This window comes from Dama dama, chromosome 25 (assembly GCF_033118175.1).
Source record: "Dama dama isolate Ldn47 chromosome 25, ASM3311817v1, whole genome shotgun sequence".
Taxonomy (NCBI): domain Eukaryota; kingdom Metazoa; phylum Chordata; class Mammalia; order Artiodactyla; family Cervidae; genus Dama; species Dama dama.
In genome coordinates this window covers 31,112,916-31,129,526 of record NC_083705.1, presented here as the reverse complement: position 1 = coordinate 31,129,526, position 16,611 = coordinate 31,112,916, and the positions used below count along the sequence as shown (strand labels likewise).

General features: G+C 38.0%; 1 protein-coding gene across 2 annotated transcripts in view; it reads right to left on the bottom strand.

Moving 5' to 3' along the window:
• Positions 1 to 16,611, bottom strand: part of IL6ST (interleukin 6 cytokine family signal transducer) — a 60,810-nt gene that overhangs the window by 23,230 nt on the left and 20,969 nt on the right. For both annotated transcript variants that reach the window (XM_061129776.1, XM_061129775.1), the window contains 5 exons: positions 10,468 to 10,773; positions 9,450 to 9,570; positions 6,523 to 6,689; positions 5,818 to 5,972; positions 2,342 to 2,501 (listed from right to left, as the gene is read on the bottom strand). In XM_061129776.1, coding sequence (XP_060985759.1) covers positions 2,342 to 2,501; positions 5,818 to 5,972; positions 6,523 to 6,689; positions 9,450 to 9,570; positions 10,468 to 10,773 — 909 coding nt within the window. The remainder of the gene's footprint in view (positions 1 to 2,341; positions 2,502 to 5,817; positions 5,973 to 6,522; positions 6,690 to 9,449; positions 9,571 to 10,467; positions 10,774 to 16,611) is intronic.

The window sequence follows — 16,611 nt, the reverse complement described above, 5'->3', positions numbered from 1 at the left end:
AGGAAGTTATATATATATATATATACACCTACTAGCAGGCTGCTAATTAGAGAAAGGAAATGGCTCAAAACTTCAGAGAATGGCACCAAACCCCTCACCCACAAAATTCATTTTGAGATAACATTGGTACAAGGTGAGTCATCTCAGGCCATAAAATGATTGACATGAATCTTGAAGAAAGGCAGGTTTCCAAACAAATACATAGTCTCATTAACACAGAGTAGGAGGACAACTGTATGAGTAAAATACACTGGTTTGTTGAGCCATTGTCGGTTCTGTGTATGTGTGGGCGCTTAGTCGCTCAGCCATTTCTGACTCTTGTGACCCCACAGACTAGCCTGCCAGGCTCCTTTGTCCATGGGATTCTCCAGGCAAGAATACTGGAGTGGGTTGCTGTTTCCTTCTCCAGGTGATCTTCCCAAACCAGGAATCGAACCCAGGTCTCCTGCATTGCTGGCAGATTCTTTACCAACTAAGCTATGAGGGAAGCCCCATATATATATACAAAATAAATAATTTTGTATAGAGAAGGGGGAAAAAAAAATCTGTCACTTGTAGTTTGTTTCCTCCTGCCACTTAAGAGACAGAAAATACGTCTGACACTTGCAGCCTACTTCCTCCGTCTGGAGATCCCTGGCCTTCCTGCCTGTTACCCTCTCACCCTGGAGTCACAAAGTGTGCAGGGATGCCAGCTGCCTCAGGTGCAGGAGCGGTGGCACTATTAAGAGTTTTTTTCTAGCCTCAAAGGGTCTCCCTGGCTGGTCCTTTTCTTGTTTCTTGGTAAAGAAGGCACTCAAAGGTCCCTCCTAGGGTGGTGATGAAGTGTCAAAGTGTTAGTCACTCAGTCATGTCTGACTCTGCAACCCCATGGACTGCAGCCCACTGGGTTCCTGTCCATGGCATTCTCCAGGCAAGCAAACTGGAGGGGCTTGTCACTCCCTTCTTCAGGGAACCTTCCCAACCCAGGAATTGAACCCGGGCCTCCAGCACGACAGGCAGACACTTTACTGTCTGAGTCACCAGGGAAGCTGGCTGGGTGCTTCTCTTGCTCAGTGCACTCGAAGGGCCTCCCTCTCTGGGTTCTTTCTCTGCTGATCAGCTGGCATGTGGGGAGAGACAGACTACAGTGATGGCTCCATCCCCCTGCATGTGACTCAGCAGTATCACCCTACCTCCATGACTACCCGACTTTCCTCCAGAGTCATTCGCCTCTGAGATCTCCTCCCTCACGTCCCTGGGGGCCATCTCCCTGCAGTCAACAGCAGACCTCACCCTGGGATTGCTCCCCAATCCCTACATTCCAGCTCCCAGCCACCATGCATTCTAGAGGACTTGCATTCCTGTCTGGGATACATATGGATGCGGCAAGGATCATCTGTGGGGTTCTCACTCCATTCAGACTGTCACAGATCAATTGCTGCACTCTCTAACAGCCTCAAATGCTTCCCTGCATCCCAAACAATGCCCCAGTGTGGTGATCTGACCCCTGCTTCAGTTCCCTCACCCTCCATGTATGGGTCCAGTCCTGCTTACTCTCCTCTTTTTCACTTCCTTCCTTCGTCCTACCAAGTTTTATGTGGATCTATATATTCCTTTCCAGGGGTCAGGGACTCCTGCCTGCTCTCAGCTGGTATTCTGAAAGATCTGTATCTGAAGATGCATTCCTGAAACATTTGTGGAGATGTACTCCATGTCCACTACTCCTTTGCCATCTTGTCTTCCCCCCTCCATAGGATTATTTCTTGATGGTTATAGATGAAATTAGTAACATCAGATGCTTTGGGGAAGGAGTCTTACTTTATATCGTGTATCCTTTTATGCCTTTTGGATTCTACGCTATATGCACTGTATTATCATGAAAAACAAAGGGAAAATGAAAATAAACCAACCAATCAAAACACAAAAATGCTTTTTCAGGGGCTTACTAAGTACTGATAAAAAAATGAATAAAAGCTACACTACAGCTATCTTTTTGATAGTGAAGGTCTAATGCATATTTTGGTAGGTAGTATGATTTTAAAGATTCAGGATATGATCCTCCAGTTAAGAGATATTTCTAGACTACTCTCCTTTAATAAAATGTCCTGGATTTACCAACTATTAATGGTTTTCTCTTTGTACCTAAGACACCATTCCACAATTTCCTTTAATTAGGTATTAAATAGATTTGTACTATCAATAATGTATATTAAATTTTACATCTTGAGATCCTTTAAAAAGTGTAAAATAACAGTTTGAATAAAATGGCCACAAAAGATGCAATGAAGTCTATATTATTAAAAGCAGATAAAATTTATAGTCAAAATTCAAATTTTTTTTCTTCATGTATTTATCTACTTACTATCTTCATATGTGATACCACTTGCTTCTTCACTCCAGTCACTCCAAAATCCTTTACCATCTTCCTTCATACAACGAATCCTAAACACATATTCTGTAAAAGGTTTAAGGTCCTGAACAGTGAATGAAGATCGGGTAGATGATGTATCTTCAGGAGGAACCTGAAAACAAAGCAAATTGACCAACAAAAAGTCCAGAGGTATTTATTACAGATCTTCTAAACTGCCTAATATTTAGAAGCTAATTAATGAAACAAGCCTAATAACTAATGAAAAAAAACTAATTTGACTCAAGCTCTGCAGAGAAATAAATTCAAGTGAAAAAAGCAGTCAAAATTAGTAAAAGTTAATAGGTTTGGGAAATATGGAAACAACTATTATTAATCTTTTCATCCTTTATTTCTTTTCATCCTTTATTTCTTTCTTCTATGCTCCTATAACACTCATGGTCTTAATAGGAAAAAGAGAAATTCCAATTAAAATTTAATTCAAGAAGGGTTTACTAAAGGAAATATGAGCAGAGTGTAAGAAACCTTACTAGGCAGTATAGGCAGTACTCTGGAGCTTAGTGGTGTTACCACCTTTAGAATCAAAGGGAAGAGGGGTGGTACCAGAACCTGGAAGAACAGGGTCACAAAGGGTTAACCTGAGAGCAGTATTGACTTTAGGTTGAGACAGGAAAGCTCTAGGGAGGAAGCAGCGCAAAAAAATATGCTGATCTCACTTCTCTCTCTCCTCCCTCTTGCCAAGACCCCTCTACCCATTAACTAGGAACTTACTAGTAAACTAGAGAACCAACAGATAAAATCCATACAGGTCTGCATACCAAGACCAAGAGTAGGTGGAGAAGGGTAGAATATAAATCTAGATGGGCAAAAGGAAGATATCCAGCCCAATTACGAAAAACAAAAACTATCTTTGTAGATAAACTAGGTTTTCAGAAAAAAAGAGAGTAGACTAAACATAGATTTAGTGACTTCCCTGGTGGCTCAGGCAGTAAAGCCTTTGCCTACAATGCAGGAGACCCAGGTTCTATTCCTAGGTCAGGAGGATCCCCTGGAGAAGGAAATGGCAACCCACTCCAGTATCCTTGCCTGGAGTATTTCATGGATGGAGGATCCTGGCAGGCCCCAGTCCATGGAGTCGCAACAACTGGGCGACTTCTCTTCACTTCACTTCAAACATAGACAAATAACAGGTTCTTTCTACCACTCTGAGATCTCAATATTGAATACAAAATGTGTCAGTCTTTTTTCTATAAGTGAATTAAGATTCTATGGTATTGAAAAAATTTTGAAGAACTTCTGGTAGGTATCTTCTCTGTACAATCCTCACGTACAACATGAAGCATTAATCCACTTTAGTTTGCTGCTTTTTCTGATTGTATTCTGAGTCCATGTGGAATGGAGGACAGAAGCAGGAAAGTCACGGGCTCAATTCCCTTCAGAGCTCATTATTGCAACCAGAGAAACAAAGCAAAGGCATACTGTTAGTGGTAAACCGAGTTACAACAGAAGAGTAGTATGCAGATCTAATGCTATGATGATGGCCTTTTAAATTAAAAGCTCCTAGTATTTCTTCTGCTTATAACATCATCTTTGGGTGGTGGTGGTGGTATTCAGTCACTAAGTCGGATCTGACTCTTTGCAACCCCATGGGCTGCAGTACGCCAGGCTTCCCTGTCCTTCACTATTTCTCGAAGTTTGCTCAAACTCATGTCCACTAAGTCAATGATGCCATCCAACCATCTCATCCTCTGTAACCGCCTTCTCCTCCTGCTCTCAATCTTTCCTAGCATCAGGGTCTTTTCCAGTGAGTTGGCTCTTCACATCAGGTGGCCAAAATATTGACACTTCAGCTTTAGCATCAGTCCTTCCAATGAATATTCAGGGTTGATTTCCTTTAGGATTGACTGGTTTGATCTCCCTGCAGTTCAAAGGACTCTCAAGAGTCTTCTCCAGCACCACAGTTTGAAAGGATCAATACTTTGGTGCTCAGCCTTCTGTTATGGTCCAACTCTCACATCTATATGTGACTAGTGGAAAAACTATAGCTTTGACTAGATGGACCTTTGTTAGCAAAATGATGTCTCTGCTTTTTAATACACTGTCTAGGTTTGTGATAGCTTTTCTTCCAAAGAGCAAGTGTCTTTTAATTTCATGGCTGCAGTCACCATCCACAGTGATTTTGGAGCCCAAGAAAATAAAATCTACTACTGTTTCCATTTTTTCCCTGTCTATCTGCCATAAAGTGATGTGACCAGATGCCATAATCTTAGGTTTTTGAATGCTGAGTTTTAAGCCAGCTTGTTCACTCTTCTTTTTCACCTTCATCAACAGGCTCTTAAGTTCCTCTTCAATTTCTGCCATTAGGGTGGTATTATCTGCATATCTGAGGTTGTTGATATTTCTCCAGCAATCTTGATTTCAGTTGGTGACTCACCCAGTGCAACATTTCACATGATATGAAAGAAAGTTAAAAGTAAAGTGTTAGTTGCTCAGTCATGTCCAACTTTGCAACTTCACGGACTGTAGCCTATCAGGCTCTTCTGTCCATGGAATTCTCCAGGCAAGAACAATGGAGTGGATTGCCATTCCCTTCTCCAGGGGATCTTCCCGACCCAGGGACTGAACCTGAGTTTGCTGTGCTGCAAGCAGATTCTTCGCCATCTGAGCCACCAGGGAAGCTCACATGATGTACTCTGCATATAAGTTAAATAAGAAGGGTGACAATATATAGCCTTGACGTGGTCCTTTCCCAATTTTGAACCAGTCCATTGTTCCGTGTTTGGTTCTAACTGCTGCTTCTTGACCTGCATATAGGTTTCTCAGGAGGCAGGTAAGATACTCCCATCTCTAAGAATTTTCCACAGTTTATTGTAACTTTGGGTATACAGTCCTTTTATTTTTCAATCTTATAATCCCTCTATTTCATGGGCTGGCAATCTTTCTATAAAGGGCTGGACTGTAAATACTTTAGGCTGTGGGCCAGATGGTCTCTGTTGCAGTTATTCAACTCTTTCTATGTAGCATAAAAATCATCAGAAAGAATACGTAAACAAATGTTTGTGGCTGTGTTCCAATAACACTTTATTTACAAAAACAGATGAGAGGCTGAATTTGGCCTACAGATGTAGTTTGTTAATGCCTGCTCTACCTTACCCATATAACCTCTTCATTCTTACTCCTCTACCTAATCTGCTTCCTGTTATCTGTGGTCATTTCACCTCTCACCAAAAATGCTATTCCTTCTCATTCTGCATCACTTCCATAGTTCACTTAAAATCTACTGTGCTGAGCAAAATTGTATTCTCTATCTGGATGTCTTCCTGTTGGTCCTTGCTTGAAATACAGATCTAGAAGTGTCAAGCAAACTACTTCACATAACCAGAAATTTAAGACATTCAGAAAATGACTGAGACTTTAGGTTAGTGGGTTAAAGAAAAGACTACTTGAATAAACAGTAACTTTCAATTTACCTGGTTCCAAGTTGAGGCATCTTTGGTCCTATATTGAATGTCATATTTCAGAGTTATAAAACTCTTAAAAGGTGAGTCAGTCCATGTCAATTTTAAAATACTAGACAGTTCCTTTGAGTTGTTGACTGATAAAATATGCGGTGGATTGAGCTTCACTGAAAAATAAAAAAGATCCTAATGTTTACCATGGTTTACTTTTACAACTTCTTACAAAGTCCAATATACTCTATATTTTATTTCACAATATGCATTTATTCTCACCAAATGAACAAATTTGTCTAAAAAAATGCTATACCATACTACTATAATGGAAGGAAAAGGTTCCTAAAGAAATTCTAGTTCTTTTCCTTGTCAATTTATTACATTTGTTAATATTTTCAGGTTCAGATATTAAAAGTTAAATAGTGATGACATATGGAATTTAAAAAAATAAAAATGAAGCATATATACTATGACTATAATGCTACAAGATGTTTGATATCTGAATAGATATCAGAGATAATATTAAAAGTAAAAACAGCTGTCAGTGTGGTTGGATTACGGATATTTTTCTTTTTCCAAAGTATTTTTAATGTTCTTGATAAAGTTAATTTGTAGAAGTCACTAAGAAAATAAATACTTATTATTTTTACATTAATTAAACTCAAAACAAATTTATAAGACACATATATTCTAATAAATCCTCAAATTTAGGTTTATAAATACCTTTATCTATAGGATCAAAATTGATATGATCTGAGGCAACCTTCCCAAGGGCATTCTCTGCTTCTACCCAGACTTCAATGTTGACAAAATACACAGAAGGATAAGCAACAGTGCATGAGGTGGGGGTGTCACGTTTTGCTTTACAATCCTCAAACTTCTCTGTTGCCCTAAATACAAAAATGGTAAAAATCAGTCATTAAAAACAGATTTGAATAAATTAGAGTGAAAAAGGTTACTTGAAAATCGAGTTTGATGAGACCCAGATTATCACAGCTTAGAATAAATAAGTTAATTTCAATAAGTTTAAAACAAACTGTTGAACACTAGAAACAAAATTTGTTAAACATTCATCTGTTTTTCTTCAAAACTGAGTTTGATCTATATCTTAAAACACAAGATTATTTTCAAAATTTTACTTTAAGAATATCATATTTAGAATCTTATGCTCTAACCCAATGACCCTTCTCCAACCAAAACTTATTAGTGATATCAGTGCTGTTTCTTTCTTTTCCTTGAACAGAATCTTTACGGTATCAGCAATGTCTCTTTAATCACAGTATGCTTTTTCAAAACACAATATGACAGGAGGTGATAGAGCAGGGGTAGAATTTCTATCCTTCCAGAAAATTCCCTCAGCCCTTTCCAACCACTTTCTAATTTCTATTATCATAGAAAGTTTCAAGTGATATGACTAAATTTACTCACATATGTTTAAATCATGCATCAATTAAGAATATATATGCATATGTATGCATATGTGTGTGTGTATATATACACACACACACTGTTTTTTAAAATAGGATAAATCAAAACCAAATCAAAACAGGTATCCTTTGGGAGGAGGGGGGAAGTAAGATAAAGGAGACAGGGAACAGAGACTTCTAGAAACATACTTTGTCTTAGAAATTTGTGTGGATTAATTTATTACTTTATACAATGAAGAAAATTCTTAATAACCACAAGCAAAATGAAACAGCTAGAAGAAGGGAGATATAGATGTTAGATAGGTGAATTAACTAAAACCCTATAGTCTGGATTTTAAATTGGAAATACCAGTACGAGTTCATGATGTATTTTATCTTAAAAACATTTTTAGTTCTTTTCACTAAAAAAGCCTAAAAACAACAACCCAGTAGCAATAAGCTCCCCAACACCCAGACTACAGTCTCTAAATTGTATTCCACACTAAGTGGAACCATGATTACTTGGGAATTGGTTGATTCTAGGTCTGGAGCAGAAAACATATTAAGATGAACCTGGAACATCATGTCACTTTAGAAATCAGGAAGCTATCAAAGAACTAATGAAGTTGTGTCAAAAGGATAAAACTGAAAAGTTCCCACTAACCAAAGATGGGACAATTTAAGTATTAAGAAGAATAACTGTAATGGACTAAAACACATCAAATCAGGAATTCCCAATGGTCCAGTAGCTAAGACTCTGTGCTCCCAATGCAGGTGGTCAGGGTTCCACCCCTGATCTGGGAACTAAATCCCACATGCCACAACTTAAGAGTTTGCATGTTGCAACTAAAGAAACTGAATGATGTAATGAAGATCAAAGATCCTGCATGCTACAACTAAGACCTGGCGCAGCCAGATAAATAAATAACAAGACATCCAATGTTTAAATATGAATTCATAATGAGGAGAAAAATCCCTTGTATCTACCTTTGGAAGATGCTGCTGCTGCTGCTGCTAAGTCACGTCAGTCGTGTCTGACTCTGTGCGACCCCATAGATGGCAGCCCAAGAGGCTCCTCTGTCCCTGGGATTCTCCAGGCAAGAATACTGGAGTGGGCTGCCATTTCCTTCTCCAATGCATGAAAGTGAAAAGTGAAAGTGAAGTCGCTCAGTCATGTCTGACTCTTAGCGACCCCATGGACTGCAGCCTACCAGGCTCCTCCGCCCATGGGATTCTCCAGGCAAGAGTACTGGAGTGGGTTGCCATTGCCTTCTCCGTTGGAAGATGCTAGGGATTCATTACTCTAATTAATGATGTAAATGCTCAAGTGATTAAGGTGGAAGTATATGGATGTCTCTAACTCACTCTGAAATTCATTAAAAAGAGATGGGTTGGTAGATGGAGACAAGTACAGTAAAATGTCAACTGTAGAATCTAGGTAACAAGCATGTAGAAATGTTCACTGTAAAATTCTTTCAACTTTTCTTTATATTTGAAAAAAAAACCAAACAGAAATTCTGTAATACCTGAAACCATTGCTCAAATTTTAATATAAGAAAAAGAAAAACAAACAAACATTATATGGTTGTTCCTAATGAAAATATATATAACTCCTCTATGAATTATTTTTTTGGGGGAAAAAAAACTGATTAACTGTCTAGATCTAATGGCAAGTTTTAGTAAATAAAGGGACAGACAGAGGAATGTGTTAAATAATGTATAACCATTATTTTAACAACTGAACTGCAAAGAAAGAAGGGAGAACCTATGGTTAGGAGAGACAAGATATATGAATTAGCAATATATGGTGATTACTTAAATCTTGATTTGACAAGTGTCAAAATATATACATACATTCATGAGACAACTGGGAAAATTTGAACACTAAAAATGTAACAATATGAGAGTATTTTCAATTATATTTGGATTTTTTTTAAAGTGTCCTTATCTTTTCCATAAAAGTACTAAAATATTTATGGATGAGATGATATGATGTCTATTTCTTTAAAATAATCTGAGTGTGGGGATTATATAAAGTAAGACTAGTAATGAGCTGATAATTATTGACGCTCGGTGATAAGCGTGAGGATTTCTTACACTATTCTTTCTACTTTCATGTTTCAGGTGTTCTAAAATAAAAAACATTTAAAATTTGCATTTAATAATACTACCTCACAAGATAAAAATTCTACCACAAAGGCAAACTTAATAAATTCAATGTACAACAAATTTAAAATAACTTGCCATTCAGATTTTAAAGTGTAGTTTGTTTCCAGGTGTGTTTCCCTTCCAAGATCCCACTGACACATCATTCTCTTTCCTTCATTCACAATGCAACTCAAATTTTCAGGTTTTTCAGGAGGCACTAAAAGGGAAAAATTAGCAATTTTCAAAAAGCTTCATATTCACAAAAAGCATGCAATTTATATACTCCTCCAGACATTTAAGATAACCAAAATTAGACAGAAAAAAACAAAACCAAGAAAAGACATAACGGAATACTGGTGACTAAAAAAATTCATTTCTTTTCTATGTAAATTCAAACATTTTAGATAGTAACATACATTTTCTATCATACCTGTCATTAATAGGTATGTTTCAAATTAACTTTCTAGACAAAGTCAACTTTCATTTATAGCTGGAAAGCATTATCAACTGACTTCTCAAGTGTATTTTAGAAACTAACACTTGAACATTAGTAAGAGGCAAGTAATTAGAAGCAAAAATGATTCATTTATATCTCTCCCTTCCCAAACTCTGCTGGAGAGAAAGCAAATGCTAAAATTATGGTGTTAGATAATCCACAAATTTGGCGATCCATTCTTGGATCACAATAAATTTATTTGTCTACTTCAATATAAAAGGGTTCTCCAGTATTGATTCACCTTCTTCAGATAGCGGCTTTACACTGAATTTTCTCCACAACTAAGGGATATTGAAAGTTACTATGAACACAGCCACAGATTTCAACTCAACATTTTTGGTGGGTGTCTCATGTCAAAATATTTTTCTAGAAAGTTGACAGATGCTTGACTTTCAGGAAAAATATAAAACTTGTGTTACTCTTTAGGCTTTTATACATTTGTAATGCAAGTGCAGTTCTACTTCTAAGCTTATTTTTTTTTAAAACGTTAAAAAAAATCCAAAACTCACTGAGCTGACAGTTACTGCATTTCAAAAAGACCAAAAGACAATGGACATTAAAGATGCAATTCAACAGTCATGACAAAGTCTGAAATAAAAAAGGTAAAACAAAACTTACAGCCTGAAATGATTCTGATTCCATAAACACTCCGATTAATCTGTCCAAACATACGAATATTGCAAGTGAGCAGAACATTTATTAAAGGTATATTTAAAAATGTGACACTAGATGATGTTCTGTTTATGATAGTATATTGATCACGAGAAACAGTAGCACGGTTTATTTTCCAGAAAATGTCATCAGCATTCACATGATAATCATCCATACATTTTTCCTTTAGCACACAAACTGCCGTGAAATTCGAACCAATTTGTACAACTGAAGATTCAGGGTGGATATGAGCACATGGAACTATAAGTTCACCTGGAAAGGAATAATAACAGAAAATGTAAGAATAAACTGAAATTTCCTGGTACAAAATGACATTCTATATTAGTACAGTTCCTCTATCATCACTAAAATATCTCTAAAGACACAGAAAAAGAAGAAACACAGTGAAAGTTAGTATCACCAGAATTTAATGTCTAAATTTGAAAAGAATTATACCAATTACGTGGCAGATGAAGCTGGATTTTACAGAGAAAAAAAGAAAAAAAACCTATGCAAATTTCAGCCGTTTTTATAACAATCTACTTTGCTTTAGGAAACAGTTTGCCTGCAGGGTGATTCATATTTGCTCCGCCACCAATTGTGTTTCTCAACTCACACCCAGTGTCTAAACAGACCCACCAGAACACAGGCAGTGGTCTCTGCTCTCGCCAGTCCTGAATGCCGTTGAGGGTGCAGATGGGGGCATGCAAAGACAGTATACGTTGTTCGTATGTCAAAATCAGACAAAAAGAGCAAGGGTGTAGTAAAATAAAAACAGGATGAGTAAAATAAGATGACCAAATACATTGGTTTTAACAATAAGTATATGGGATACAATCTCATATTAAAAAACAAAGAACCAAATTATATAAAAAAATAAAATGCAACTACACGATTTACCTATGACCTACTCCATGTTGACGACATCTAAAACCCTCTTTCTGACTCTAACTTCCTGTTTTCAGTGGCTTATAAGACATCCACCTGAGATACTTCATAAGTACTTTAAAATGAACATGTCTAAAATTTTATGTATCATAGTTCAGTTTAGTCACTCAGTTGTGTCCGACTCTTTGTAACCCCACGGACTGCACCATACCAGGCTTCCATCACCAACTCCCGGAGTTTACTCAAACTCATATCCATCAAGTCGGTGATGCCACCCAACCATCTCATCCTCCGTTGTCCCTTCTCCTCTCATCCTCAATCTTTCTCAGCATCAGGGTCTTTCCAAATGAGTCAGTTCTTCGCATAAGATAGCCAAAGTACTGGAGTTTCAGCTTCAGCATCATTCCTTCCAATGAATATTCAGGACTGATTTCCTTTTGGATGAATTAGTTGGATATCCTTGTAGTCCATGGGACTCTCAAGGGTCTTTTCCAACACCACAGTTCAAAAGCATCAATTCTTTGGCACTCAGTTTTCTTTATAGTCCAACTCTCACATCCATGCACGACCACTGGAAAAACCATAGCTTTGACTAGATGGATCTTTGTTGGCAAAGTAATGTCTCTGCTTATTAATAAGCTGTCTAGGTTGGTCATAGCTTTTCTTCCAAGAAGCAAGCATCTTTTAATTTCATGGCTGCAGTCACCATCTGCAGTGATTCTGGAGGCCCCCAAAATAAAGTCTGTCACTGTTTCCACTGTTTCCCCATCTATTTGCCCTGAAGTGATGGGACCGGATGCCATGATCTTAGTTTTCTGAATGTTGAGCTTTAAGCCAACTTTTTCACTCTCCTCTTTCAGTTTCATCAAGAGGCTCTTTAGTTCCTCTTCACTTTCTGCAGTAAAGGTGGTGTCATCTGCATATCTGAGGTTATTGATATTTTTCCTGGCAATCTTGATTCCAGCTTGTGCTTCATCCAGTCCAGCATTTCTCATGATGTACTCTGCATATAAATTAAATAAGCAGGGTGACAATATACAGCCTTGACATACTCCTTTCCTGATTTGGAACCAGTCTGTGTCCATGTCCAGTTCTAACTGTTGCTTCTTGACCTGCATACAGATTGGTCAGGAGGCAGGTCAGGTGGTTTGGTATACCCATTTCTTGAAGAATTTTCCACAGTTTGTTGTGATTCACACAAAGGCTTTGGCATAGTCAATAAAGCAGAAATAAATGTTCTGAAACTCTCTTGCTTTTTCGATGATCCATTGGATGCTGGCAATCTGATCTCTGGTTCCTCTGCCTTTTCTAAAACCAGCTTGAACATCTGGAAGTTCTCAGGTCACATACTGGTGAAGCCTGGCTTGGAGAATTTTGAGTATTACTTTGCTAGCATGTGAGATGAGTCCAACTGTGCCGTAGTTTGAGCATTCTCCGGCATTGCCTTTCTTTGGGATTGGAATGAAAACGGACCTTTTCCAGTCCTGTGGCCACTGCTGAGTTTTCCAAATTTGCTGGCATACAAAGTGCAACACTTTTACAGCATCATCTTTTAGGATTTGAAATAGCTCAACTGGAATTCCATCACATCCACTAGCTTTGTTCATAGTGATGCGTCCTAAGGCCCACTTGACTTCACATTTCAGGATGTCTGGCTTTAGGTGAGTGATCATATAATCATGATTATCTGGGTTGTGAAGATCTTTTTTGTATAGTTCTTCTGTGTGTCCCTGCCACCTATTCTTAATATCTTCTGCTTCTGTTAGGTCCCTACCATTTCTGTCCTTTATTGTGCCCATCTTTGCATGAAAAGTTCCCTTAATATCTCTAATTTTCTAGAAGAAATCGCTAGTTTTTTTTTCATTCTATTGTTTTCCTCTATTTCTTTGCATTGATCGCTGAGGAAGGCCTTCTTATCTCTCCTTGCTATTCTTTGGAACTCTGCATTCAAATGGGTATATCTTTCCTTTTCTCCTTTGCCTTTCACTTCTCTTCTTTTCATAGCTGTTTGTAAGGCCTCTTCAGACAACCATTTTGCCTTTTTGCATTTCTTTTTCTTGGGGATGGTCTTGATTAATGCCTCCTGTACAATGTCATGAACCTCCATTCATAGTTTTTCAGGTACTCTGTCTGTCAGATCTAATCCCCTGAATCTATTTGTCACTTCCACTGTATAATCATAAGGGATTTAATTTAGGTCATACCTGAAGGGTCTAGTGGTGTTCCATACTTTCTTCAATTTAAGTCTGAATTTGACAATAAGGTGCTCATGATCTGAGCCATAGTAGCTCCAGGTCTTGTTTTTGCTGACGGTATAGAACTTCTCCATCTTAGGCTGCAAAGGATATAATCAATCTGATTTCGCTATTGACCATCTGGTGATGTTTATATGTAGAGTCTTCTCTTGTGTTGTTGGAAGAGGGTATTTGCTATGACCAGGGCGTTCTCTCGGCACAACTGTTAGCCTTTGCCCTCCTTCATTCTGTACTGCAAGGCCAAATCTGCCTGTTACTTCAGATATTTCTTGACTTCCTGCTTTTGCATTCCAGTCCCCTATGATGAAAAGGACATCTTTTTTGGGTGTTAGTTCTAGAAGGTCTTGTAGGTCTTCATAGAACTGTTCAACTTCAGCTTCTTCAGCCTTCCTGGTCGGGGCATAGGCTATGTATCACAGTCCCTTCCAAACTTATTCTTTCTTCTTATTATTTCTCTATTGCTGCGAACAACACCACTCCCATCTAGTCACCTAGGCTAGATAACTTTGTAGTCCTCCCTCTCTAATTAGCCTCCTCCCACACTCCCTGGCTCTTTTTGTTTCCACATTCTTAGAATGTAAAGCAACCTCTTCTCATCAACCCTATTTTGGCTGCTGGCCCTCAGGCTATCATATTATACCACAATCTGACCTCCTTCTCGTTTATCTTAAACATACAGCTCCCAAAGTTACTGTTCAAAAATGATTATGCCATTTCCCTATTTTAAATTATTTAATGACTACCTATTACCATCAAGATAAAATGCTCAATATTTGACATGATTCCATCCTCCTTCTCTATCCTGTCTAGAAACTTAAGGCAGCTTTCTTGAGTGAATCCCATTTGCCAATGGAATTTGAAGTTCTAACAGCTTCAATTTATTCACTTGGAAAATGAAGTTAATCATGGCTATCTTGAAAGTTTCTTGAGATCAGATATTAGTTATGTAAAGAACCTACTACAATGCCTGGTCTTCACAAGGCCTCCAATAAATGGTAGCCTATCACCATTACTTGGCTTCCCTGGTGTCTTAGTGGTAAAGAATCCACCTGCCAATGCAGGAGATGCAGGTTTGCTCCCTGGGTTGGGAAGATCCTCTGGAGAAGGAAATGGCAACCCACTCTAGTATTCTTGCCCAGGAAATCCCATGGACAGCAGAGCCTGGTGGGCTACCGTCCCTGGCACTGCAGAAGAGTCGGATATGACTTAGAGACTAAACAACAACAAATCATCATTACTACTACTATCCAGAGACAAGTAATCTAGTCACACTGACAGAATCTGGAAAGGTCTCTCAGAGGTGACTGGTTCTAGCAGTTAAGGTAAAAGATGTACAGAATCAGAGAATAAAAAAACTGACAAAAACCGTGGAGAGAATTTACTTCAATCCTTTATTTTATAAAGAACACTAAGATACTTTTATGGAGTCAACCTCAAATATCTGGCAGATTTTTCCAATTCTCAACTTGGTCCCAGGCTAGACTGCACAAAGGAAAAAACTACTTTTAAAAACTAAACAATTAACTTCTTATTCCATATCTGTCATTAAGCTCATAAGGCCCAGAGTCAAAATGTTTGTTTCAAAACTCATGATGCGGCCTATTTACATGACCTTGCCATTATTGATTCATGTCAATGGCAAGTCCTAGTGCACAAACTCCTTTCAATTTCCATCTTGTGACATGCTAGTAAGTTACCTTGTGATAATGAGCAAGTCCTTAAAACTCCTCCAATCTTACTTTGTTCCTTGGTAAAATCATTCCTGTTTGACTTTCTCTTTAATAATGAGAGGGAACCTTAACCTAGGAATATACTTCAGAGTACTAAAGTACTTTAGTACTAAAGTACTAAAGTACTAAAGAACATGAGATATAGCCAGAGACTAAATAACAATTTTTAATCACACAGAATAAGAAATACTAGAAACAGGCAAATGTTCCAGTTTTTGAAATGAAACACAGGCTCACTGAAACCATCCTGTGCCAAATGAAACCCGTGTTTAAGGGCTACTAGGCTGATTTTTGACTACTCTTGATCTATAAAAACAGGTATTTCATAACCTCAAACTAATAGATTTTCACTTGATTGATTACCTACATATAAAAAAATCACTGACTAAAAAAAGTCAATGAGAGGGGGGCTATAGTAGTATGCTGAAGTGCCTCCCCGCAAACCTTGGGGCAGACTGTCCTTTCCAAAGAAGGTCATACTTATAAATGTATCCCATTCAACATGCTCATCTTACAAAGTGACAAATACTCCTCCAAAGAAATGAGGGTCTATGTTTCCCTTTTGCTCTCAGATCTTTAAGAGTGCTTATGCCTGCCCTAGCCAACAGAGTGTGCTAAATGACTTCCAAGGCTAGATGATCAAAAAATACAACTTCTGACTAGCTCTCTTTTTCTCTTGCGACATTTGCCATGGAATCCAGCCACATGTAAGGAAGCCAAGGCCGCAAGGAGAGACCACATGTCGTGTTCTAGCCAAGAGCCCAAAAGCCCTCAATCTACAGCCAGCATCAACACCAGACATAGTAAGTGAATGAGACTTCAGATGACTCCAGGTCCTCATCTCTGAATATTCTAGCTGAGGACCCAGATATCACAGAGAAAAGGAGAAACTGTGTGTCTGACAGCCTGTCACACATAAACCATGAAAAATAATAAGTAATGCCATTTTAAGGCATGAAGCTTTAGAGTAATCTGTCTGGCAGCAACAAATAATGTAGTCCTGTCATTTTCAATCTTTTTATCAACAACTTAGGGGGAAAAGAGACACACACACTTATCAAATCAGCAAAAGATTATAATGGATTGCTAACAATTTGGATAATGTCAGGATTCAAAATTGTGCTGAAGGACTAGACTGATAGGCTAATAAATTTGGCAAAATCATCTTCTGTTTAGTTTGATAAATAAATATAGAGTGAAGGGGAAATGGCTTAAAAGTAACTGACATGAAAACAATC